At 43.0% G+C, this 27653-nt stretch overlaps 1 protein-coding gene and 1 long non-coding RNA gene across 4 annotated transcripts in view; one reads left to right on the forward strand and one right to left on the reverse strand.

Annotated features, from left to right (window-relative positions):
• LOC105498754 (uncharacterized) overlaps positions 1–172 on the reverse strand; it is a 112348-nt gene extending 112176 nt beyond the window's left edge. For all 3 annotated transcript variants that reach the window (XR_011612374.1, XR_011612372.1, XR_011612373.1), the window contains exon 1: positions 41–172. This is a non-coding gene — a long non-coding RNA (uncharacterized lncRNA). The remainder of the gene's footprint in view (positions 1–40) is intronic.
• LOC105498755 (solute carrier family 28 member 3) overlaps positions 1–27438 on the forward strand; it is a 64744-nt gene extending 37306 nt beyond the window's left edge. Inside the window, exons 5-18 of the mRNA XM_011771072.2 lie at positions 122–311; positions 3275–3419; positions 4936–5049; positions 5660–5737; positions 8649–8729; positions 10172–10252; positions 12590–12715; positions 14713–14843; positions 16821–16989; positions 17393–17590; positions 22041–22122; positions 22867–22965; positions 23547–23667; positions 24835–27438. Of these exons, the coding sequence (XP_011769374.1) occupies positions 122–311; positions 3275–3419; positions 4936–5049; positions 5660–5737; positions 8649–8729; positions 10172–10252; positions 12590–12715; positions 14713–14843; positions 16821–16989; positions 17393–17590; positions 22041–22122; positions 22867–22965; positions 23547–23667; positions 24835–24961 (1742 nt within the window). The 3' untranslated portion in view covers positions 24962–27438. The remainder of the gene's footprint in view (positions 1–121; positions 312–3274; positions 3420–4935; positions 5050–5659; positions 5738–8648; positions 8730–10171; positions 10253–12589; positions 12716–14712; positions 14844–16820; positions 16990–17392; positions 17591–22040; positions 22123–22866; positions 22966–23546; positions 23668–24834) is intronic.
• Positions 27439–27653: the final 215 nt, after the last annotated feature.

The raw sequence follows: 27653 nt of genomic DNA on the forward strand, positions 1-27653 counted from the left end.
CTCCTGCATTCAATGATATCTTGATTAAACTTCCCCTCACCTGAGCCAAATGAAGGCTGGAGGCTGGAGGCGTATCCCAGTAGTTAGTGATGTTCAATGTCTGTTTTTGCTTCCTGGACAGGTTATCTGGTTATGGTGATTGCGGCCTGTGTGCTGAACTTTCACAGAGCCCTTCCTCTTTTTGGGATCACCGTGGCTGCCATCTTCTTTGTTGTCTGGGATCACCTGATGGCCAAATACGAACAGCGAATTTATGAGATGCTGTCTCCTGGCAGAAGGCTTCTAAACGGCCATTGGTTCTGGCTGAAGTGGTAAATGCAATCGGTTCTCTTACTTCAGTTAAGAGAGAGAGTCTTTTCCAACACCATTTCAAAAATTTGTTCTGAAATTACTTCCTCGTTTATGGGATATGGAAGCTAGAAGCACCCTAGGGAGTAATCTGTTACAATGTCTTCAGTTTACAAACAGGAAATCAAAGCCTAGATGAGGCAATGGCTCATTTGAAACGTGTGCAAATGTCCTCACACACTGCCTTAATGTCAAGTGTATTAAATGATAAAATGTTGTCCAAAAGATGATGAGCATATTACACTCCATGTGCTATATTAGCGAGAGACATCTCTGTGCCTACGTATTAGGAAGTAGTTAGAAAAATAGAAAAGAGTGAAAGTTTGGTCATAACAGGATGGCTTCGCTCTCCCTCCGACCTGTCAGTGGAAGCGCACCGTGATCAATCAGTAATGTCTGTCCTGGCACTAGATAGGGAACAGCACAAATGCCATCTAATCTCAGTACCTGTAAATAAAGAATTGGGTTATAAGTACAAACTGATGGAGATTGCTGATGACGTGTCTTTAAAGAGCTTTCATTTTTACCAACGTTTTTTCTTTTACGAGTTATACCTATTCTCTTTACAATTTATTTACAAAATGAGGATCGTAGAACATATTCAATCTTGAATTTGATTATAGTTCCTGTATGGTTGACCATTTATTTTGCCTACAAAATCTTTGCTATTTTAATTATTATGATGAACACAAATCTTTATATCTATTTATTATTTATTTATTTATTTATTTATTGAGAAGGAGTCTCATTTTTGTCGCCCAGGCTGGAGTGCAGTGGCGCGATCTCCTCTCACTGCATCCTCCATCTCCCGGGTTCAAGCGATTCTCCTGCCTCAGCGTCCTGAGTAGCTGGGACTACAGCTGCCCGCCACCACGCCCAGCTGATTCTTTTATTTTTAGTAGAGATAGGGTTTCACCTTGTTGGCCAGGATGGTCTCAAACTCCTGACCTTGGATGATCCACCTGCCTCGGCCTCTCAAAGTGCTGAGATTACAGGCATGAGCCACCACGCCTGGCCCCAAATAATTTTTCTATCAGGTTTTCTTTTCCTCTAATTTCTTCCCATGCCTTTTACTCATAAGAAATGTAGGGCTTTTAAAATTGTTTAGGGATGTTGAAGACTGCTAGCACTTTTTTTCATGACCCATGGGGCTATGGTCAAAATAAAACAATTTTTTTCATTCATCATTCTTCCAATTTTATTCAATGGGAGATATCTACCCTATATTTTACAAAAATGCCAAAAGCCCATGACCCTTCTGAACACTCTTAGTAATAGTCCAAAGTTCATAGCCTTGTCTTTTTTCTTTTTTTTTTTTTTTTTTTGAGACAGAGTCTTGCTCTGTCACCCAGGCTGGAGTGCAGTGGCGCCATCTTGGCTCACTGTAACCTCTGCCTCCTGGGTTCAAATGATTCTCATGCCTCAGCCTCCCAAGTAGCTCAGCCTCCCATGTGCTGCCATACCCAGCTAATGTTTTTGTATTTTTAGTAGAGGCGGGGGTTTCACCATATTGCTCAGGCTGGTCTTGAACTCCTGGCTTCCAGTGTTCCTGCCTTGGCCTCTCAAAGTGCTGGGATTATAGGTGTCAGCCACTGTGCCCAGCCTATTTTTTAAATTTTTAATTGTTGTGGGTATGTCGTAGGTTTGATACAGGCATCATGGACATTTTTTAACATCAGAATATGCTGTCCCCTCCAGTAATGAGAACTGTGAACTTGACCCAGTGCCCTAGCTTTCCTCCCTAGCCTGGGCCTGAGTGTCCCCTTTCTCCTTGTTACTTGCTCCCCTGCCAGTCTCAAAGCCAGGATCAGCCTGGCTACCTGCTCTGGATATGAAGCTGGCCTTCTTGGGAGGAAGGGCCTGTGAAGTGTTAGAGCGACCCTTTCCCATAGGACCCTGTGTCCTGCAGCAACTGCTCAGAGCTTTTCCCTCAGTCTCTCTCTGAGGCACCTCCTCTCCCTTCAGGTGGCCCCCTGAGCAGGACCCCAGACCACTTCTCTTCCTCAAGGCTAACATGGGATCTACCAGGAAACTTCACACATCCTTGGCCTAATAAACTGGGCTTGTGCAATCCCAACACAGCAGGCCTTTTGGTTCTGCTGTGCAAGCCGTGAGTCCTGAGTCAGACTTGTCAGGCTTGCTGGGCTCCCCAGGGGAGCCAGAACTCGCCCTAATGTCTGATCTCCCTCTCGGCGGCTGGTGAGGTCCCCCAAGGGCAGATAACATATTCCAAGTTATTCCTTAAAGGGAAGCAGATAACACCTCACCCACCCCACAAAACGAAGGTGAAGAATCCCAGTAGCTCTTTCAAAGAAATCACTAGACGTTCCTCTCCAAACATGCTTTCTCCTCTCTGGCCCCTTCATGCATCCTTGGACAGGTGAAGGGCCCAAGAGTTGTAGAGTAAGGAGACCCAGTACTTAATTTTTTAGCTATTTGCCTTGATAGCCACAACCAAAAAGATTCTGTTGCAGTTTCCAAAAGCACAACCTACTGGTGCCAGAGTGTATTCATCTTGTTTCTATGTTTCTTTGTTAATTTAAGCCTGATGGCTGGGGGTGGTGGCTCACACCTGTAATCCTAGCACTTTGGGAGGCCGAGGCAGGCAGATCACCTGAGCTCAGGAGTTCAAGACCAGCCTGGCCAACATAGTGAAACCCCATCTCTACTAAAAATACAAAAATTAGCCGGGGGTGGTGGCAGATGCCTATAATCCCAGCTACTGGGGAGGCTGAGGCAGGAGAATTGCTTGAACACGGGAAGTGGAGGTTGCAGTGAGCCAAGATCGCTTCGCTCTACTCCAGCCTGGGCAACAGAGCAAGACTCCATCTCGTAAAAAAAAAAAAAAAAAAAAAAATTTAAGCCTGATTATGATTCTCAAGTAGCACAACAAATGATGCCAATGCCTCCCTTCCCCTTCTCTTAGGGTGATCTGGAGCTCCCTGGTCCTAGCAGTTATTTTCTGGCTGGCCTTTGACACTGCCAAATTGGGTCAACAGCAGCTGGTGTCCTTTGGTGGGCTCGTAACGTACATTGTCCTGTTATTTCTATTTTCCAAGTACCCAACCAGAGTAAGTATCCAGCTGATCTTTTAGATTCTTTTTTTATTTTTCTCCCCATGTGTAAATTGCTCAAAATATTGATTGTGAGAGAATTGAACTATTGTTCAGTACTTTTCTTACCTTGATGGGATTATTTAATGTGGCCACGGTGCCCTATCTTCCTGAACTTTCACGGTACTGTTTGTTACTATCTCATGCTCCATTTTCAGTAATTTTCCAGTTACACAACCAGTGAGATGTTCTCTCCCTGTCAAGTCTAATTTCTTCTCGCATACCCTCCATCAAACACAGAGAAAATTCATGCATTTTGATCCAGATTTCCCCAGACGAAGTCCCATGCAGTTTGGGCATTTATACTCCAAAAATTTGTCCTTATACAATTTTCTTTTTAATATTGAACTCAACTCTTATCCTAGTTCTGTCCACTGGTAACCCATGAAATGGGCAAGAATTCGGAGACATCAAAGCTCTCATATGTAACTCATGATGGCAAACTCTGGAAGACTTTACCATTAAAAGCTTGACCCAAGGGAAAAAAACATTAATCAGAGACCAAGTCAGCTAATATGATCTAAGTTATTTGCCCTGCTGAGGGGAACATCTCCATTGTCTGTGCTTCTGATGCCATAGTCCTTTTGAAGCCACTCAGCCCTGCACCACCGATGCAAGCAAATGACTGTCCATTCCTACTGCACATCCTGGGTCTGCATTAGAGTTTATTGGGCTCTTTTACAATCAAATGAGAGCCTCTTGACAGGGCAATATTTTACTTAATTCACTTACAGGTTGTCAGATCAACAAACCTTAGACACACAGAGAAATCATGTTCTGCCTTTCCATTTTCCAGACAGGGGAAATAATTATAAGTATCCAGTACTTACAGCTTGACTAGGATGGCCAGATCCTGCCTCCTTTAATGGTCCTTCTTAGACTACTGTTTCTATCGAAGTAATTTATCAGGACATAATTGTTACTTACATACTTTCCTGGACCGAAGAGTTGAAACTCAGTTTTAGGGAGAAGGAATGCAATCCTGAGTTTGTTTTTGTTTTTTTCTTGAGACGGAGTCTCGCTCTGTTGCCCAGGCTGGAGTGAAGTGGTGCGATCTCAGCTCACTGCAATCTTTGCCTCCTGGGTTCAAGCGATTCTCCTGCCTCAGCCTCCTGAGTAGCTGGGATTATAGGCATGCACCACCACGCTCGGCTTCTTTTTGTATTTTTAGTAGAGATGGGGTTTTGCCATGTTGGCCAGGCAGGTCTCGAACTCCTGTGCTCAGGTGATCTGCCCACCTTGGCCTCCCAAAGTGCTAGGATTACAGGTATGAGCCGCTGCGCCCGGCCTGAGTTTTTTAAGGTATGGTTCTATCAAAGGGTTCTCTGCTTATGACAGCTTTAGCCTCCCAAAGGAGGTGGGTGACAGACCACATCTGAGAATGTGTCCAAGGAAATAGTGATCCATTAGACATTTATGCTGAGGCCTGCATTAATTTTCCTTCTAAGATATATCACTTGATCTTTCTGTATAGGTTTACTGGAGACCTGTCTTATGGGGAATCGGGCTACAGTTTCTTCTTGGCCTCTTGATTCTAAGGACTGACCCTGGATATATAGCTTTTGATTGGTTGGGCAGGCAAGTTCAGGTAAGTTTGATTCAAAAGAACACCTTGCTTTTATGGTGCTTTTAACATTGGAGGTAATCCTCAAGATGTGTCAGAAATGGGTTTATCTGTCTGCATGAGTTGTCTCAAATTTTAATTCTGCATCATGGGTTAGACAAATAGTTTTGCTTATACTGAATATGTTAGTCTGTCTGGTTTGTTAACATTACTGCTGTTCCGTACCTATATCATCACTCCCTAATTCATTGCCCACATCCTCCTCCCCAAGGACTATCATACTTCTTAGATGTCTCCACAGACAGAGAAATAGGCTTCTTTTGCATCCAGTGCTAACTAATGCCACCTACAATCCATGTATGGCTTCCAACACATTGCCATGGTCAACTCATTCTGTAGCATTCTGGAATCAGACTGAATGTCAGAAATGTCAGGAAATTTGTATACAGGAATATTTCAAAAATATGCTTCTACTATGCCATTCATTAGAGGGGGCAAAGCTGAGAACATTAACTTCCCAAGTCTATTCAACACATTTGCTGGGTCCATCCTCTGAGAGCCTAGCATTCCTGTGCACTGTCTAATTTCCACTCATGTGGTTGGAATGAAATCTCTTCTTCTTTCTTTAACTCAGACTTTTCTGGAGTACACAGATGCTGGTGCTTCATTTGTGTTTGGTGAGAAATACAAAGACCACTTCTTTGCATTTAAGGTAAAGTCAAACGTTTTTTCTATGTAGTCGCTGCTATTTCAGTAGCTTCTCAGTCTTTGTAGATGTTCATAGAACTTAACTGACCAAAAACCAGGTGTATACCTATTGGGCTGGTCAGAGGTGTGTAATACATCACCACCCTTTTCCACTGACAATGTTATCTGAAGTTAGTGGACTGCACACATTTTACCTTGTTACTATGGAGTTAAGGGAAACATCTAGAGGAAGTTAGACATATTCAAATACCAGGGGGTGGGGCTTGTAGCTTTATCTGCGGTACTTAGGAAGAATCAAAAGGGTAATAGCGTCTTGGGCCTTCAGGGAAAAGAATATTATGTTCCCAGCAACAAGTAGACATGTGGCAGTGAATGGCTGATGGGTCCAGGATCAGTGACAGCTCTGTATTCGGATAGCCTCTCAGTCCCAGTCCCTGGGGCAGCCGGTCAACCACATCGACCCCTGTTTTAGAGCCATCCCCGCACTGAACCTTTCTCATCTCTCCTCAGCACAGCCTTTGCCGAGGCAGGACTGGAGGATAGGCCTTCTCCTAACTAAAGAAGGAACATTATTTTACAGGGGAAAGGCAGCTTGGCCCCATGGCTGGCCACAGTCAATTCCTTCTTGAGGCTCCCACAGGCCCCAGGAAGCCCATCCTCCTCTGGGAAGTCCCTACAAACGCTTGTCAGTGAGTCAGAAGCATGCATTCGGGTTTTCCTTCAGCTTTTCTTGTGGTGTGTTGTTATTCATACACTTCTAAATTGTTTTCTCACCTAGAGACTCCAAATTTACCTCCAAATTACCCCAGCTTCAGTTAGGCCAACTTTTAGGCTGAATCTTTTTTCAGCCTAAAACACCAAACCAGCAGTTTAGCGGCAGGCTGGAGAGGAGAACCGCTACGTTTGTAAAAAGCCTGCAGTTTATACAGCGTTTCACTTAGCACCCTCCCCCAGCAGCCTCTACCTGGCAGTTTAGCTGGTTTGATGTTTTAGGGCTGAGATAACTCAGCCATCTCTGAAGGGCCAAATGTTTATAGAGTGAGATAGAAATATGCTCATATCATGAAATGAATTCAGAATTGGAAAAAATAAAGTCATAAAGAAGGAATAACTTGCTACCCAGACTACACAGGGGTTTTCAGGCCCTCCCCCTCCCCTCTTCCAGGGCAGTGGCCCCTATTTTTTCCTGCCAACACAGAATCCTCTGCTAACATTCCAGAGATGAGACTGTTTAACTCCCTCAAGCTTTCAGGAAGGCACTGCCTACCCATTAAAGCCAATAAAAGGCTCATAGTGAGTGACCTCTGAATACTGGCACAAAATGTCTTTTAATATATATTATTAATAGATTTTTTCTAAATTGGATCCTGTACAAATTGTCCTCGGTCATTCTGTGCCTCTGGTAGCAGCTTTCTCTGGCCAGTGAGCTGGGGAACAATGGGGAAGGGGTGCAGTAAGATGAGGCTGAGGAAGGACCTAGCCCACAGCTGTGTGGTCTATGCAGGATAGAAATTGCTCTCTGTGGAAACACTGGCTATATTGAAGGCACCCAAAGAGCGTCAGGAACATAGGATCTAGGAAAATACAATGGTTTTTGTTTTTTTTTTTTTTTTTTGAGATGGAGTCTTGCTCTGTCACCCAGGCTAGAGAGCAATGGTGCAATCTCGGCTCTGCAACTTCCGCCTCCCAGGTTCAAGCGATCTTCCTGCCTCAGCCTCCCCAGTAGCTGGGATTACACGTGTGTGCCACCACACCTGGCTCATTTTTGTATTTTTAGTAGAGACAGGGTTTCACCACGTTGTCTAGGCTGGTCTTGAACTCCTGACCTCAGGTGATCCACCTGCCTCAGCATCCCAAGGTGCCGGGATTACAGGTGTGAGCCACCGAGCCCGCCCAGAAAATACAAAGGCCTTTAACACAGAACTAAAGTAGCTTCCAAAATGCAGTCACTTTTCAGTAATTTGAAAAACTATAGGTAAAATCACTATTATTTTAAAAGCTAGAAGAATGAATGTTTACTGCATAGAGGTCATGACAGATCCCTGTTGACTTCAGTAGGGGGGCACCATGTTTGAGAGGCCAAAGAAAAGACCTGGAGCCAGCAAATGAGACACAGGGTTTATTGAGGGGACTCACATGCAGGGCAGTCCAGTGGCGGCAGGCTAGACAGGAGAACAGCTATCGTTTGTAAAAGGCAGTTTATATAGCATTCTCACTTAGCACCCTCCCTCAGCAACCTCCACCTCCCAACCTTCATTTAACCCAAAACAAAGGGCCTGGATCCCCTGTATGGCCTGCTTTCCACGGGATGGGCCAAGGGTTCAGATATTCCTTATAGATAAGGAATGAATCTTTGGGTTGGTCACTCCTAGTTTCCTTAGTTCAGAACTCCAAACACACATGCTTAGACCATAGGGTCATGCTCAGGACATGCTGAAGTTATTGCTGTCAGGTGTGTCTGCCATCCAGTAGGAGGCACTGTGTATCAGCACCCACCATGCCTTACCTGATCCCTACACACACTCAGAATAAGGCTCTGAGGTTGCTCACAATGTATCTTGACTTGGGTTACTCTGCTAACTAGTGGTGAAGCCCATGTCTTTTTAGCATCAGAACAACAAGACTATTTTCTGGCAGCCTTTAGTGTATTGATCTAGTTATTACAAATCCCCCCAAACTTCATTCCTTGAGCAAAAAAAGCTCACCATAGAAGAGAGGGGAAATAAGTCAAGTCCTGTGACAAATTAGAATAAAAGACTGTAGATAGGGAAGCTGCCTGATTAAAGTTCAAGAGGAGTTTCCCATATTTTTATGATGTTTCAGAGGGAGAAAAGGAGACAGAGAGGAGGCCTGATATAAAACCTGCTGGTGCAACTGGACCCATCATTAATCCACGATTGTTTCCGTCCTCGCAGATCCTGCCGATCGTGGTTTTCTTCAGCACGGTGATGTCCATGCTGTACTACCTGGGACTGATGCAGTGGATTATTAGAAAGGTACTGGGGCTGGGAGGGACTGGGTTACAGGTGTAGAGCTGATTATCTCAGACACAAGTCCTCAAGGCCTTTTATGCAGGTATTTACGAAGTGCCTTTCTCTTCCTACCATTATCCACCACCACCACCTAAGTGATTAGATTCAAAACCCCCAATCCTAAATGTGTCCATAGAGGGAATTTTATCTCAGGAGCTTCAAATAGGGCTTTGCTTTGCAAACCACTGGATATCTTCATGAAACTCTAGCAATTACTTCTTTAGCTGAGGAGTTGAGGTCAGATACTGCTGGGGGAAACGATGCTGTTCCTTCATCTTGGTTATCCACCCTGTGCTTAGCTTTTTTCTGTTTTAAGCTACTCCTTAATTATATGCTACCTTGCTTAAGGAGGTTACAAAAGTAGACACTTCTTGTTTTGGAGGTGCTAGAGAAATTAAAGGAAAAAGGAGAAACAGCTTTTCACTCCTGAGAGAGTTTCATTAGCATAAGCATGCATGCATGCACACACACGCAGAGCTGAAGAGTTCGTGTCCTTCCTGCTGCCCTAGCCTCTGGGAGTCCTATGTTCATGTGTTAGATCAGAGGACGAGGAGATCTGTCGGCCAATTTGGATGCACCTCACCGAAGCACAGAGCAGTGCAGGCAGTGCTTGGGGCACAGCCACAGCCCTCCTTGATCCTGATAGATAAATCAAAATGTACAAAAAGAAAGAGAAAATAGAGAAGAGAGAGAGGGAACCAGAATACAGGTAGCAGCAGAGTTCAGAATGACAGCAAGAACTCCAGGGCCCATAATTTTCTGTTTAAACCCCAAAACATTCAGAATTGCTATGCTCTTGTCTAAACTAAAAAGCAAGGAGAGAGAATGCAACAGGAAGTCCTCATCCACCATCTCTAGTTGAAAGGCCAGTACAAAAGTGGAACCAAAAACCATGTTCATTTCAATTAAGTAAAAAAGACCAAACCTCAAATACATCCCGCTACATTCGGGTGACCTTTGACAAAACAACTAAACTGTTCTGTGCTTTGGTTTCCTATTTAATAAAATGAGTATAATTATATAGGACCTCTCTCAAAGAGTTATTGTAAGAATTAATTGCATTTTCTGGATCAAGGGCTTAACACAGTGTCTGGAATGCAGTAAAGCCTTGCATGACCATGTTAGCAATTGTCATTTATTAGTCGTATACAATAGACCTATAGAAATTGATTTGTATAATGTTCAAAGTAGATGCAATGACTCAGACTTACTACTCCAATAAGAGGATTTGCTTGGCCTGCTCTAGGGGCTCAATAAGTTAAACTTACCTTTGGCACCATCATTAGCCTGCTGACAATTGTTGAAGCCCTCAACATTTTACTCCAGTTTAAGGATTTTAATCCCTACTTTGAAGTTTTGGGTATACAAAAAGTTCTTTGTCAACTTTGTCCCTTTCTTCCTTTTAGGTTGGATGGATCATGCTAGTTACTACAGGATCATCTCCTATTGAATCTGTAGTTGCTTCTGGCAATATATTTGTTGGACAAGTAAGTTGTAATATCAACAAAACAAAACATCTGTTGAAATGGATCGTCTCTTTCCAAAAAGTCAAATTAGAAAATAGCACAATGTTATTTTAGTGTAGAGAGAAGGGTGTCAACATAAGAAAGCCCCAGTATTGGCAATGTCCAGATTTCAGAGGGAGAAGGCAGAGAGCGAGAGAAAGAGAGAGAAATTCCTTTTAACAATCTGGGTATGGTATTGTGGAATTGGGTTCTTGAGAATGATTATGAAGAGGATGGAAGGTTGTCATTTTACTAAAGCATAGACATAGAGCTTCTTATATAGATTCTCAATAAATCTGAATTTAGTGATTATGAGGTTTCTGGTCAACTATTCAGAGGCTGTTAGCTCTTCCACTTGGATGGATTTCACTATTTCCAAATCTCGAAGCCGCAAACATGGAACAGGCAGCCTCCCATTCTAAACTATAATGCCTGTGGCAATGGAGGAGACCAAACAGCCTTTCCACCAACAGCCATGCAACTGTGTAAACACTTGAGCATATTCTCAGCTTGTCTGAACTGGTCAATATTCTGTCTTTGCTGAGCCTGAAAAAAATGCTTTCAGGTTTTTCTCCTCTCATCAAAATTAAGCTTTTAGGCTGCAATTTTCACCTCCCTATTCCAGCACATGGAGAAATGCTCTTTTGCCTGAAGCCCATTTAAGCAAATAACTATAATGCCAAGGAGTGTCCCTCAAAATAGCAGCATTGCTAAGGGGTGGATCAGTAAGAAATTGTAATAAGTCCCTCATCACTCCAGATATGCAGCTTCAGGTAGAATGGAGTCACACGCCACGAAAACCAGGTGTGAATGCTTGCCAGCACCACTGGCAAGGCAATTGAATTTGAAGCAAAAATCAAGTCACTCAGAAAAACACATAGCCCCAAATCCCAGGCTTACAACTGCTCCAGGCAGGCGGAACCTTCTTGTTGGTAAGCCAACAAGAAGCATGGGCCTCTACTCTAAAGACTATGCTTACGGCCTAGTGCAGTGGCTCATGCCTGTAATCCCAGCACTTTGGGAGGCCAAGGCAGGCAGATCACCTGAGGTCGGGAGTTCGAGACCAGCCTGACCAACATGGAGAAACCCCGTCTCTACTAAAAATCCAAAATTAGCTGGGCGTGGTGGCACATGCCTGTAATCCCAGCTACTCAGGAGGCTGAGCCAGGAGAATCGCTTGAACCCAGGAGGTACAGTATGCAGTGAGCAGAGATCATGCCACTGCACTCCAGCCTGGGCAACAAGAGCAAAACTGTATCAAAAAAAAAAAAAAAAAATCTATGCTTACTAGCCTGGAGCATAGTCTTTAGAGTGGGGGCCCACGATTCCTTCCCTAGGAGTTGAAATAATTATAATTACAGTCATAAAATCTCCCAGGACTAATTAGGGCACCATCTTGAGTTGATTGCTCCTACCTGCAGGATAAGAGGGCTCATGCACAGGGTTCCTAGTCGATAGATCGAGGCACCACACATTCAATCTTATAGAACAATTAGAGATAATGAGGAGAAAATTTTAAAATTGCACACAAGCTTCTGTGATGTTCAATTTGATACTTAATATGCTAAAAGTACAGCTATTATCTATGGAGAGCCCCACGCCGCAGGCTGCCTGTCCTCCTTAATGGGTTTCAAGCCTTTCCAACTATAGTCCGTCTGCTTCTTCCTTTCCACCCATCAGAGAGGGCTCTCTGACTCCCAATTACAGAAGGGCCTGCAGGCACCTGTCCTTGTTATTGCTGAGGTTGTTTGTTTGTTTGTTTTTAATGCTTGTGTCTCTATTTCCCTGAGGTATCAGGAAATAGGTTTAGGGTCTGTCAAGGTGAAGTTGGAAGATTGGAAGCCACAGTGGCTTAGAAATCACCCATCCAGAAGTTGAGGCCACTGGGTAGAGTCAGTTGACCCTTAGAGGAGTGCACCAAGTCATCACAGCATCCATTCCTAGGCTGGGTGGAGGCTTTCTATGTCTAGCCTCACAAATTTTGCAAAATTTACACATGACCACATATGGAAACTGATCTAGAGTTCAAATAACTCACAGGTCGATGGTGTGGGTTCTCAAATTTGAGCATGCATTGGAATCACCCGGAAAGCTTGTGAAAATACAGATTGCTAGCTCCCGCCCTTGGAGTTTCTAATTTAGTAAATCGAAATAATTTGCATTTCTAATGAGTTTCCAGGTGACGCTTATGAAGTTGGTCTGGGGTTCACTCTTAGAAACTCTCTGCTTTAAAGAATAAAATTATAAGTAGATTGGCACCCCTTGCCCCACCCCCGCACAGATTTAAAAAGCAACCTGGTCACCTTTCTTTGTCTCCAGACGGAGTCTCCACTGCTGGTCCGACCATATTTACCCTATATCACCAAGTCTGAACTCCACGCCATCATGACCGCCGGGTTCTCTACAATTGCTGGAAGCGTCTTAGGTGCATACATTTCTTTTGGGGTAAGAATATTTTGGAATAAACTTATGAAAACGTCAACCTCTTCTTTCTTTGCTCTTGTTATTTTTTTTCTTTTCCATTGCTGGTGGGAAAAGGAGGCCAAGAGAGTGTTTTTTTGTTTTGTTTTGCCATATGGCAAAAGTTGGTCACAGCTGCTTTGGCGTTTGAACATAGGGACCCCAAGGAGTTTTGGGGCTTCATATCCCTGCTGTCTAAATGTGAGTTCTATCTGCAGAATAAAAATAGAAAAATGCAATCGTATGATGAAGTTGCTTTAGTTGAAAATTTAAATCTGTTAAAAAAAAACAAAAAAAACTGTTACCTCAGTCAAGGTGATCTGGACTGGGAGTCAATAAACTACGGCCCGTGGGCCGAATCCCAATTGCTCCTGTTTTGGGAAATGAATTATTGGAAAGCAACTACTTTTATTCATTTGTCTATGGCAGCTTCCGTGCTACAGAGTTGAGTCGTTGTGATCCAAAAAGCCAACAACATTATTTTCTGGAGCTTTACAGAAAAACTTTTCTGACCCCTGGTCTAGAGCAGTGATTCTCAAACTTTTCTGCACGTTAGAATCACCTGGGAGCTTTTAATTCTCTAATGCTCAGGTCCATATCTGAGTAATTAAACCACAGTTCCTTGGGATGAGACCCAGGCATCAATATTTTTTTAAAATTCCTCAGATTCTAATGTACAGCCAAGTTTGAGAGTTGGCAGTCTGTAGTATAAGGCTAGGGAATGTTATAACTGGTGCATGCACCCCGACCCATAGAGTTTACAAGCCACACAGAGGCACAGTCCCCGATATTGAAACTGAGTAACATAGCCCAGTCACTGTGTGACTCAGGAGGCTAGGATTTCTTACAAGGTAAGTGGGCTTCATTCTAGGCCTTCATCCAGGCCTTGGAGTGCCAATTAGTAGGAGGAGGCAAGAAGAAAGGAGCAAAGGACACCTGTGGAATGAGCGGCTTGCGTGGATCATCTGGGGAATGCCATCCCCACTGCAGAAATGCTGCCTCAAAAATGTTTTGGGGGGAACAGGAACAGGCAGGGAGGTGCTGATCCTGGAATTCTGAACATATGTGGAAGAGAATCCAGAAACCATGTGAGCGGGGGCGGGAAGGGGAACGAGTCGACCTGCGATAAAGGAAACAGAAGTCATGTACAAATTAAAGGGCCTCCAGATCAATGAAGATTGTGTAAAGGCACCAAGGATCTCAGGAGAGCAAAAGGAAGATGGAGAGAGGAGAATATACACATCTGCAAGTGAATCACGAGTCCCTTCTCCACTCCCCAGCCCCTATCTTTATAAAATGATGTAATGAGGCTGGGTGCGGTGGCTCATGCCTGTAATCCCAGCACTTTGAGAGAACAAGGTGGGCGGATCACCTGAGGTTGGGAATTCAAGACCAGCCTGGCCAACATAGCGAAACCCCATCTCTACTAAAAAATACAAAACTTAGCTGGGTGTGGTGGTGGGCTCCTGTAATCCCAGCTACTCAAGAAGCTGAAGCAGGAGAATCACTTGACTGGGGAGGCGGAGGTTGCAGTGAGCCAAGATCGCACCACTGCACTCCAGCCTGGATGATAGAGCAAGACTCCATCTCAAAGAAAAAAAAAAATTGTAATGACATACATTCTCTAGGGGCTGTCTGAGCATTCAAAAGGGCAACAGAGAAGTTGAGGAATCTTCCTTGAAAGTTTCCACAACATAGGATTAATTCTTTTCTGAAACAATCAGATTTCATTTTTATGCTTCTCCCGAGGGATGTGGTCAGTTAGCACAAATGTCTCCCTTATCCCTCAGCCTCTTAAGGCGATGCCCGCAACTTGGCTCACTGAGCTAGAGTGGCTCTTCCAGACCTCCAAAGAAACATTGTCTTCTGTCATAGCAGCAACCCCCTACCCTGTTTCTTCCCTTGCGGAGCTCTTGGACCCTTCCTCTGAACACAAGAAAAAAGCTAACCCTGGGTTTGCCTTCTTTCTTCTGAAATTGCAGGTTCCGTCCTCCCACTTGTTAACAGCCTCAGTTATGTCGGCACCTGCGTCATTGGCTGCTGCTAAACTCTTTTGGCCTGAAACAGAAAAACCTAAAATAACCCTCAAGAATGCCATGAAAATGGAAAGTGGGTAAGTGTGACACATTCACCTAATTAATGACTACCCAAGCTGGGGTGGGGGACTCCAAATTCAATGTACAGCAAAAATTCGATAACCGGAAAGCACAGTGAATTACGATATTTAAGTAAGTCCAAAGACTATTTAGACTTCACCAAAAAGAGTCTTATTTTATTTCCTTTTTTTGAGACTTGCTCAAAAAAGGCTTTTTTTTAAAGTTTTGCTCTGTCGCTCAAGCTGGAGTGCAGTGGTATGAACACAGCTCACTGCAGCCTCGACCTCCCAGGCTCAAGTTATCCTCCCACCTCAGCCTCTTAAGTAGCTGATACTACAGGAATGTGCCACCACACTCAGCTAATTTTTTAAGTTTTTTAGAAACAGGGGTCTCACTATGTTGCCCAGGCTGATCTCCAGCTCCTGGGCTCAAGGGATCCTCCTGCCTCAGCCTCCCAAAGCGCCGGGTCCTGGCCAAAATCTTGTTTAATACTTGACACCAACCTCTCTAAATACCTAATGTCAATACATTTCCATATCTGTTTGTTGTGAAGATATTTCTTTGTAAATATAGCAGAGTGTTTATGGAGCCTTGGTTTAGACAGTCATAGGATGACCATTTCTGGAGGTTCCTCTTATAAGAAAGCTGGTTCCTTTTATTTTGCTCTGTGAAAAAGAAAGAAAAACAGAGTGGAAAAGACTAAGGAATTTAGGATGTTCAAGAGTATTTCCTTAAATAACAGAATTCATCAGCAACCAACATGTGTCCGAAATTCACCCTTACTTGTATGTAGATAAAGTCAACCATGAGTGAAAAAGCAAGCCGCCAAAGAATATAGCATAATTCCACTTATAAAGTTACTCAGTGTGCAGACTTGCACAATGTTTTTGTGTGTGTTTCTTTTGTTGTTGTTGTTTTTGGGTTTTTTTGTTTTTTTGTTTTATTGACAGGGTCTCACTCTGTCACCCAGGCTGAGCTCAAATGATCCTCCCACCTCAGCCCCTTGAGTAGCAGGGACTACAGGCATGCACCACCATACCCAGCTAATTTTTGTACTTTTTGTAGAGACAGCATTTTGCCATGTTGCCCAGACTGGTCTCAAACTCCTGGGCTCAAGAAATCCACCTGCATCGGCCTCCCAAAGTGCTGGGATTATAGGGTGTGAGCCACTGTACCCGGACACACAATATATTTTTTAGGGATACAGACATGTAGGAAAATGGTAAAGAAAGGGGATGATGAGTGAATTTTAGGAAGACAGGTACCTCTGAGCTTAGAGGGGAGGATGGGATCAAAGAAGAGTACACAGGCGGATTCAAAGTGATGGTGGCACTCCATCTCTAAATGAGGTGATGCATTTACAGCCTTCCTTGAATCATTGATTTATTGTTGTTTTTGAATCATTAGTTTTTATAGCATTTATATTTTATAACTATTCTCTGGCAGCTACTTGTAATAAAAATCATTTTTAAACTTGTAATATTTTTATCATTTTCCAAGTTTTTATTATAAATGTTCCCAAATTTTAAAAGTAATGTAAGTTACCCAGACTCTGAAGGCTAAGGTAAGAGGATCGCTTAAGCCCAGCAGTTTAAGACCAGCCCGTGCCATGTAGCATGACCCCGTCTCTTAAAAAAAAAAAAAAATTAGCCAAGCGTGGTGGCACACACCTGTAGTCCCAGCTATTCGGGAGGCTGAGGAAGGAGGATCACTTGAGCCTAGGAGTTGGAGGCTCCAATGAGCTATGATCACATCACTTTACTCCAGCCTGAGAAACAGAACAAGACCCTATCTCTTTAAAAACAAGAACAAACATGGTTAAATACCCATATGCCCACTTCATGATGTCATGGGATTCAGGTGAGTACTTTGAGCAAGGCAGGGGCCTGATAGTTTGTCTCTTGTCTAAGCTCTGATTGTGCTACTTCTGCACCAATGGTGTCCATCCCCTAACAACCCTTTGGTAATTCTAGAATTGCTATTTCTTGATAAAGCGATTCAGGGAATCTTCTAGAAGCTGCAACACAAGGAGCTTCCTCCTCCATCTCCCTGGTGGCCAACATTGCTGTGAATTTGATTGCCTTCCTGGCCCTGCTGTCTTTTATGAATTCAGCCTTGTCCTGGTTTGGAAATATGTTTGACTACCCACAGCTGAGTTTTGAGGTATAATCATATCACACCCCTGCCCTCTGTTTTGTTTCTGCCTATCTTTGTTTAAAAATAAAATAGGTTTGTAAACAGCCCACCCTGACGACCTCAGTGGACTCTTCCATGCTATAAAAGCTTCTCATGCATCCCCCAACTTCCCACCCACCTTTTCTCTGTCTCCTATCACCCTCCTTCCCCGCAACGACCGTCAGTCTCTCCTGGCCCCTTCCCCAAGAATCCAGCTTACTTCAAATGACCGATTTCTAGTTCTGATTTCTGATGGGTAAAGATGGGCAAGGGAAGAAGGAATTTCTGTGCCTAAAGGAGACAGAGGGATCAGGAACAGTGTTATCACCGAGGAGGCAGAACTGAAAGCAAATCACTGTTCTAATCAAGTGTCTACTTTTGGTTTCTGTAGCTAATCTGCTCCTACATCTTCATGCCCTTTTCCTTCATAATGGGAGTGGAATGGCAGGACAGCTTTATGGTTGCCAGACTCATAGGTTATAAGACCTTCTTCAATGAATTTGTGGCTTACGAGCACCTCTCAAAATGGATCCACTTGAGGAAAGAAGGTGGACCCAAATTTGTGAATGGTGTGCAGCAATATATATCAGTGAGTAACTATTTTAATTTCTCGGTACATTTCTTCATCACATACCTGCATTCATCTATTACTTATGCCTCTGTGCATCAAGCACTATGCCAGGCACCTGGGATAGATCAGAGGGAAAAACAACCTAAAATCTATGGCTCATGGAGCTCATAACGTACATAGAACTTCCTAATTTTCAGTTATGTTGAATTAATCAGAGAGAGTGTGTGTGTATGAGTGTGTAGACATAGCTAATCATTGCCATTGTGATCATTTACTTTTGAGGACTGTGGACACAGACCCAGAGTCACATGAGCTGGGACTGCAATCAATCAACCAAAATTTGTTGAATAAAACATAAAAAATGTTTTATGTGCAATGTGCTGAGTACTGAGGCCATAGCATTCAGCAAGTCATGGGGCCCCTGCCCTCATAGTCTAGTGGCTGACAGTCTAGTGATCATAAAGACCTCTCCCTTTGAACTTAATGGATTCTGTGAGCTCTGAGAAACCGTCTAAAAGTAACATCATGCTTGGACATCCTTGGGAGAGAGTGTAGCATCATTACTGCTCTCCACGTGGATCAGGGAGAGAAAAGACTCAGTCTGTGATCTGAAAGCCTTGAGACAAGCACCATAATTACGTCAGGACTTCACGTCAGTAGCCTGCAAGGAGACATTCACATCTGTCTGAGCTTTGGTGGGATGAGGAACTCAGGTGAGGTCATGTTTGTAGTTGAGTTTGCAACTTTCTCCCCCGGACAACAGAATTGTCACTCATGGAAACTCTTAAGGAAATGGTTAACATTCCTGAGCATCCCTAGTACTCATTGAAACAATCCATTTGGAATTAATGTTCCAGGCATGTACTTGGTTTAAAAACGAAAGGAGAGGAAAAGTAGCCTGCCTAAGGTTCTGAGTCTGCTCACCCACAAACAACACTACCATCCTTCCCGGCCTCCCAAAGAACAAGCCTGCAGATTGACTCCCACATAGCACACCAATGTAAAAGCCCACTCTGGGGGGAGCACTGATTTATATTTTACAGCTAGGGCATTTTGACCCACACCTCTGACATGAGCGGGGGCTCTGCAGATTTCCCTGTTCTCGCATGTTCATTCTTCAACTAACCTCCCAGTAAAGCTTGGCCAATTATTCTCATTGTTTAGATGCCACCAAAACCAGTTTGTTTCCCTGCCAAAAGTAAACAATAGGCTAAATTAAGTGAAATGTTTTCTATCCCCAGTTGCCAGTTGCCAGGAAAGAATCGTTTTGTTAATGAGCAGGCCGGGCTCTGTGTTCTGGCAGCACGAAGCAGTTGTGTGGAAAGGTTATTACGAGGGTAGTGACAGAACAGTAGAGCTGATTGAGTTTAGGGGTGAGCCCAACCAAAGGCAGGCACAGAGAGAACATTTGGAAACAGGAGCTCAGTGGCCTCCGCTATTGTTGAGTCACGATGGGAAAGGCATTTTGCTTCTCCAAATTTCTGATTTGCAATCAACAAAATGCAGATGAGTTTCAGCAATTTTTGCTCACAACCTAGAAGTGGAGGAGGGCATCCCAACAGTCTCCTCGAAGAGGTGCCACAGAACAGAACATATTATGTGGGTCCGTGAGGCAAAACACCAGTGATATCCACTGAATTATGCCCATGCTGACCTCCATCTGAGATAAAAGAATACTACCCCCATGCCCCAGGATGAGCCCTTTATTCCATCACTTTCTCTTTCCTAAAGACAATACTATGTCTGTTTTTATTCATTTGTTTACATGTAACACATACCGTAGTATAAAATTCAAAAGGTCCAAAAAAAGATAAAGGAAAAAGTAAGGCAACCTTCTTCTTTCTCTGGAGCTCTTCTCCCTGTAACATATACTCACTGTTTTTAACCTTGTCCTTTGCACTTAATAACGTGTCTCAGGTACCTTTCCATATCAGCGCCTGTGACATAGTATTCTATTGTATTGCACACCATAATTCATCTTAACTAGTCCCATTCTGATAAGCAGTTATCTGTTTTTTCACTATCAGAGATAGTGCTATAATGACCATCCTGTATGTATGGCATCCTGTGCAGATACAAGGAGAGCTGTAAGGTGTGTTATTAATATTTTCCTAGTACGGTGCATCTCTTTTCATCACATCATCTTGCACATTTGTGGGCAAAGTCAGCGTGGAATTATCCCAGCCTCCTTTTCCTTTTCTAAAACCCATCGTGGCCACATCTGTGTGTCCCCTTCCCACTTATCCCAGGAAAGGGGAAAGAGGAGTTTCAAGCCCCTTATCTTTCTCCCCACAATCTCTTAATAAGCATGCCTGGTTTTGAAGCCAGCTGAACTAAATGAAAAGCACTAGAAAAAAGTGGGGAACAAGGACAGCTTTTCCAGGAACGGTGGACTGCATACCTACTTGAAATGTTTTTTTTTCCTGCTGGCTATATGCACGCTGATGGAAAATATCAACAAAGGAGAGTTCTCAGAAACCATGAGAGAGAAGAGGGGCCTTGGAATCAACAAAAATCTTACCATGGCCACTTGAGTCTTGAATGAGTGTAGAATTGCTCGGTTTATTCTTTGAACAAAATCATAGAGTTTTGAGGATATTGGAAAATTATTGCTTTAGTCACGTGGGTACCTTTGTCAGACTAGGTATGCCTCTGGGGAACAATAGAGTAGATGGGATCTTCTGAGCCTCAGTTTGAATCAGTCCTCAAACTGAGAAAAAATTGTCTGGCCTAAGCAGTATCTCTTAAGTCACAGGGCCACACCCATGCTTTCATGAATTCATCTTCCATCCTCTGACTGCCCCGTGAAAAGGATGTTCCTTCTCCTACTTCCAGCTGGGCGTCCTGACATTCCCAAGGAGTGGTCAGAGCTGCAGTACACACACCATGGCCAGACTATCAGGAAGCTCCTGTGATAGCTAAAAATTTCCTTTTTATTAACATAATTATTTTTAAATTATATCCTTTCCACTGAATTATAACTTAAATACCAAATTAAGGCCTCAGTTTTGATGTCACCTATGTAACCACAACCATATTCAACATACAGAGTATCTCTATCACACCTTTAAAAAAAAAGTTTTCCTCATGGCCATTTGTAGTCAACAACTCCACTCCCATCCCCACCCAAAGACCTAGTCCCAGGCAACCAATATCCATTCTTTCACTGTAAATTATTTTTGCATATTCTAGGATTTATTATTATTATTATTGTTATTGAGATGGAGTCTCACTCTGTCGCCCAGGCTATAGTGCAATGGTACAATCTCAGCTCACTGCAGCCTCTGCCTCCTGGGTTCAAGCAATTCTCCTGGCTCAGCCTCCCAAGTAGCTGGGATTACAGGCACACACCATCATGCCTGGCTTATTTATTTATTTATTTATTTTTAGTAGAGGCAGAGTTTCACCATGTTGGCCAGGATGGTCTTGAACTCCTGACCTCAAATGATCTACCTACATCAACCTCCCAAAGTGCTGGGATTACAGGCGTGAGCCACTGCACCCGGCCCTAGAATTTCATATACATGTGCTCACTTAGCTTTCATGTTGTTGGATGTATTTCCTTTTTATTGCAAAGCAGCATTTCATTTTATGGGTATCCACAATTGTTTATCCATTTGCCTACTGAATGACATTAAAGTTGTTGCCAGCATGAGGCTATTTAATAAAGCTGCCATAAGTATTTATGTACAATCTTTTTGTGGTGAGTGTTTTTGTTTCTCCTAGAAAAATTGCTGGGTCATTCAGGCAGCGCATGTTAAGAAGAAACTTCCATACTGTTTCACAAACAGACTGTGTCATTTTACATTCCCACCAGCAATATCTAAGAGATCTAGTCACTTCATATCCTTGTCAACACTTTGTATTGTCAGTTTTTTTACTTTAGTGGAAGTATAGTAGTATCTCATTGTGGCTTTATTTTGCATTTCCCCGGTGATCAATGATGTTGAACATCTTTTCATGTACTTTTTGGTTATTTGCAGAGCTTTTGTGAAGTATCCAAATCTCTATTCATTTTTCCTTGGCTGTTTATCATCTTATTGAGTTAACAGTTCTTTATATAGTCTGAACACGTCCTTTGTCAAGTAAATGTAATGTGAATATTTTCTGGGACCAATTTTGTATCTCCAGCTACTAGTCCTGACCCTGGCACACTGTAGCAGATGGCCAGGTCATATGGAATATTAGAAGGCATTACTGACCAGAAAGCAGCATTTGTAGAAGCCAAGGCTACCAATTGTAAGCCTTTTGTAGAGAGTCACTGAGTCCACACAGTCCCCTTCCATTTTCCCACAAAATTCAAGTGGAGATGGTAAAAGGGGTCTAGGAAGTAATGGGCATTTGATACCATGGACTGTGCATTTATTTGTCAATATTGAATTTATGGTCAAAATGAAGCCCAGTCGGATGTCAGATTTATTAAGCCAGATCAGACTGTGTATACATATGTGTTTATGCTTGCTTACAGATTCGTTCTGAGACAATCGCCACTTACGCTCTCTGTGGTTTTGCCAATATCGGGTCCCTAGGAATTGTGATCGGCGGACTCAGTAAGTGAAAAGAACATTCTTCAACAACACAGATGTGACATAGACATACTTGGATCTCCATTTTGCTCTGTAATGTTATTCATGTCAGGAGAAGAAAAGGGCCTTTTCAACAGTCATGCGTCTTCTGGGGTCCATTTTTTTTTTTTTTTTTATCTCTACTCTGCAATATAGTTTTCCCATGCACATCCAAGCTGACCTCAGGAAGAATTTTCTCAAACATACAGGTACTTCTCCCAGCCCAGGGGTGACCTGTAGGCTTCACCTTGCATGCCGACGCCAATAGATTTATGATGGGCACCTGGAGAAGGATTCTGAGAGCCATCGGAAGTCCAGTGGGAGAAGGCTGTGATTTCTTAGTGGTGTCTGCCATGGGCATAGAAGTAGATGGTGACAGTTGAGTTACACATCATCTCCTTAGTCATCCCTTCTGCCACTCATTTGCCTTGCCATGCCCTCAATGAACAGCCCTTTGGATGAAACATAGGAGGTGTTTCTTCTGTGGAGAATGAAAGCCTTTGAGCCTTTTGGCAAACAAGCCTCTTCCCTTCTTCCCACAGCAGAGAATTTCTCTGTATGTGGAGTTTATTACGAGGTTCTTGAATCTTGAATTTCCCAGTTAAGTTAAAGAAAAAAAAAAAAAAAAGCCAGCTGACCTGAGCCCAGCCCCAGAACAATGTTCAGAGGCTAAGGGTTTTAATCAATACTTCAACATTGATCTCACATCCCTCCTTCCATGTTTCCCAGCATCCATGGCCCCTTCCAGAAAGCGTGACATCGCCTCGGGAGCAGTGAGAGCTCTGATCGCGGGGACCGTGGCCTGCTTCATGACAGCCTGCATCGCAGGTACTACACTCTGTCCTTTGTGTCCTGGTGCCCACAGGATGAATGGCAGCTTTCAGGACAGGCAGTGCCTCCAGCTTGCACATGCAGCACACACCGCCACAGAAAGCTGAGAGTCAGAGCTGCTCTTCGGCATATTGTAAAGTTAAAGGTGTGCGGTGTGGTGGAGAAGCTAAGAACAGAATGAGGGTTCAGTGACTTCCTTAATTAATAAAATAAATGGGGCCAGGTGCAGTGGCTCGCACCTGTAATCCCAGCACATTGGGAGACCAAGGTGGGTGGGTCACCTGATGTCAGGAGTTTGAGTCCAGCCTGACCAACATGGTGAAACCGCCTCTCTACTAAAAATACAAAAAACAGCTGGGCGTGCACCTGTAATCACAGCTACTTGGGAGGCTGAAGCACTTGAATCGCTTGAACCCGGGAAGCGGAGGTTGCAGTGAGTTGAGATCATGCCACTGCACTCTAGCCTGGGCAAAAGAGCAAGACTCTGTCTCAAAATAAATAAATAAATATACAAATACATAAATAAAACTAAAAAATAAACAAATAATAAAATAAATGGGACTCTGTTCTGCTTCTAGGCATACTCTCCAGCACTCCTGTGGACATCAACTGCCATCACGTTTTAGAGAATGCCTTCATCTCCAGTTTCCCTGGAAACACAACCAAGGTGATACCTTGTTGCCAAAGTCTGTTGAACAGGTATTGTATTCTTGATTATAATTTCTTTATACTCCATTATTAATAATCAAATCAGACCTAAATACCCCATCCACTTAATTTTATAACTTTATGACTCTATTTAAAAGTGGCCGGGCGCGGTGGCTGACGCCTGTAATCCCAGCACTTTGGGAGGCTGAGGCAGGCGGATCACGAGGTCTGGAGTTCGAGACCATCCTGGCCAACATGGTGAAACCCCGTCTCTACTAAACATACAAAAAATTAGCCGGGCGTGGTGGTGGGCGCCTGTAGTCCCAGCTACTCGGGAGGCTGAGGTAGGAGAATCGCTTGAACCCGGGAGGCGGAGGTTGCAGTGGGCCCAGATCATGCCACTGCACTCCAACCTGGCGACAGAGCAAGACTCCATCTCAAAAAAAAAAAAAAAAAAGTAAGAACTTATGCAGTGATTCCAACCACCTTTCACTTTGACTTTCCTCAGATAAGACCAGCAACTATAACACTAGCTAGTGCTACTCTAGCGTTTAATATGCACCCAGCTGTGTGTTAGGCACTTTGTATGAATTAGCTCACTTAAACTTTGCAACCACTATGTACGTTGGGAACTATCTCTCTCTCTCTCTTTTTTTTTTTTTTTTTTTTTTTTTTTTTTTTTTGCATTCCTTAAAATTAAGGCTTAGGGAAGTTATGCCTACTCCAGCAAAATTAGCACAAGCACAAGTGAGATACAAAATTCAGGTCTATCTGCCTGCTAAGCTTATGCCCTTAACTGCCGCCTTCTGCTGGCTCCCCTTCAAGGGGATCCAGACTGTCCAGACAACATGATGATCGTCTATGGTGAACAAGAAACCACCAGTGACCCATGGCAGCCACCCCTACCCCATACAGTTTCTGTTTGCAAAATCAATGTTCCCACCCAAGATGCCATCCTTAATGGGCAAGTGTTTTATAACGATTGATTCTATCCTATCTTTGCTTGTTATGGAGGAAATAGGGAAAGTTCTTGAGGACACCCAGAATTTAGGAGCCAAAATGAATTCCCCAGTGCCTCTGTCCTTTAATCCACCCTAACCAGAATGTGGGCGAGAAAATCAGCTTCCTGCCCTGAACTATTTTTAATGTCACTGTCTGCTCACCTACTGTTTCTGCCATCTATGGCTCATCTAACTGTTTGTTTCCACTTTCTACCAGCACTGTTGCCAAGGGTCCTGGTGAAGTCTTCCCAGGAGGAAACCACAGCCTGTATTCTTTGAAGGGCTGCTGCACATTGTTGAATCCATCAACATTTAACTGCAGTTGGATCCCTAATATATTTTGAGGTCAGCCACTTCTCCAGTGGAACTCTTAAGTACAGATGCTGAATTTTCTACTTTGGAAAGAAAAAAAAAAAAAAAACTACTGCCCACAGATTGATACTTCCATCATGGAATCAGCTTTAATGGCAAGAAATGAAGAAAAACAAGAGTGGACCTTCAGAGCTACAACATCTTCCTCCTCCCCTCCCCTCCCCACCAGCCCCTTTCCCACGGAGAACTTCTGTGATGTCCCAAAGTGAGGTGGTGTGGTTTCCAGTCTCAAAGGTATTTTCTGACTTTAATGTTTCCAAGGCATTTCACCAGAATACAGCTATAAATGGCAGCTCCCAACAACTGGGCTCTGACTCACCCACACCCACTTAGTGTCCACTAAGTAGTTCAGGGTGACTCAGTTTAAGCACATCTCAGATGAGGTCACTCTGCATACACCTTGGCTTACCTGAAATAGCCTGAACTTGAATCTCACATAAGGGGAAACTAGTCATCAATCACCAACTCATTGACTACCCTCAGGAAGTCCTGCAGAAATCAAGAGTCCTTGAGGAGAACACGTGGACCATACCAAAACCAGGGTTTAAATCCATTCTGCTTAAGAGTTCTATCAGTCAGTTTAAGCATAAGTTACGCTGCACTAGCAAACAACCCTAAAAACCTCAGTGGCTTACAGATTTATTTTTCATTCACATGTTTGTAACGATCCATGTTGGTTGTAATGCATATTGCTTCAGGACCCAGTCTAAAGGAGCAGCCTCTAAGCGGGGGCATTTTGGTCTTAAGAGGGAAAAGAAAGGTGGGAACCACGTGATGGCTCTTTCATCTTCCGCTAGGAAATGATACCCTTTATTTCCATGACATTCCATTAGCCAAGACAAGTCCTGTGACAGGCACGATGTCAGTCACCACAGTTAAATTATTCTGTCATAGGGAGGGATAGTGAATATTTTGCAGAAGTAATATGATACACCACAAGGGTATATGACATCCTTGTCTCCCTTCAAGGAGCCATCCTGTTGTAGGCCATAATGGTAGGCCTATTCATGTGCACATTTGGTAATGTATTCCTGGTGACAAAGCAGTTACTCTTCAGTCAAAAGCCTTGTAAGAAGCAGTTGAGGAAAAAAAGTCCTGGTTGAGCTCTGAAAACCTTGCGTTGATAATTTCACTGACCAGGAAGGCATCAGTATCAAACTTGAAGAATGGGTGTCAGTGTCTAAGAAGAAAATTCCAGAGACAATGGTGGTGTGCTCTTTAATGAAATGCCCGTCACCACTGCTCTTAATAGCATAAAGACCACATGCTGTGAGAAAACACAAACGTCAATTACCAAGTCAAGAAACAGACACTGAATGTGAAAAAGGTTTTGAAATACCTTAAGTAATTTATTTTGTTTCTATTTTTCTTTCTGTTTGTGTACAAGAGTAACTTAAAAGAAAAATCTATGTGTAAATAGTTGTGGTTTTTTGTGTGTTTTGTTTTTTGTGGTGGTGAAGGAGGAGCCTAAATGTCCAGAGGACTGTTTATCCCTGAAGTGTGATATACTAAAATATTTATCATTATTTGTATCAATTTTCCTTGGAGTTCAATGTGCCCTTGCAGTCTTCAGACTTAATTTTAGGAAAATATATTTGCATGTTTTCCCCCCATTCTCAATGTTTGGTGTCCTAGTTGATCATACCCTACAGAATGTTATGTATATGTATTATACCATTCCTCTGTGGACATGCATTTACTTTGTTTACAGTTTGGGGGTTCTCTTTTTCCTACTTTGGACAGTGCATGTACATTTACTTTGCATGCTGGTGCTTTTTTTTCTATAGCAATGGTGTCTGATAGACATATGCAAGTTACATGTAATTTAAGATCTCGTAGCCACACTAAACAAGAGGTAAAATTTTAATATATTTAACCCAATACATTGGAGATATTATTTCAGTGAGATATTTTTCATTCTTATCAAACTAAGTCTCAGTCTGGTTTGTATATCTCAGTTGAGACACTAAAGTTTTACTGATAATACTTAATCCATGTTTAGATTTCATAATATCTAAATTTGCAAAGTAAATTTACATACCCATGTTGGTTTAAATGTGCTTAAAAGTTTTCCAATAACTGAAATGACTAGCAGTTTAAAATTTAAAATTTTGTTACTCGATTACTCCATATTTCAAGTATTAGTGGCTACCATATTGGTCAGAGCAGTTTCATAGGATGATTTCCTAGATTTGAAGTGTGTGTATATTTCTGGTATTATAAGATGTCAGATTAGTTTTTGGAGAAATATCTTAATTTTTACCTGCTTTGATGTGACCTTTCTGATGTGTTTTTTCATCTACCTCTGTGTATATGTGTGACATTCCTTTATAAATGCAATATGTTCGCACAGGTCCTATGCTGATTCCTTATTAATACTGTGCATCCTTGAACTGAGAAAGTGGGTATTATTCCTGAGCTATATTATGGAGGATAGTAAAGGCCAAGGACCAGCAAAATGAGCTGGTTAAGCCTCTTGAGCTTGTTTTAAGCCTCTTGAGCTTATTGCCTCCAGAAACCTCACCAATACCCTGTGAAAGTTATAGGTGGCCCTTCTCCCAGTGAAACAACCTAATGGAGGTTTTTGGTGCATGGTGATTTTTTTTTCTTTTTTTGAGACGGAGTCTCGCTCTGTCGCCCAGGCTGGAGTGCAGTGGCACGATC

Source organism: Macaca nemestrina, chromosome 14, assembly GCF_043159975.1.
Source record: "Macaca nemestrina isolate mMacNem1 chromosome 14, mMacNem.hap1, whole genome shotgun sequence".
Classification (NCBI taxonomy): Eukaryota; Metazoa; Chordata; class Mammalia; order Primates; family Cercopithecidae; genus Macaca; species Macaca nemestrina.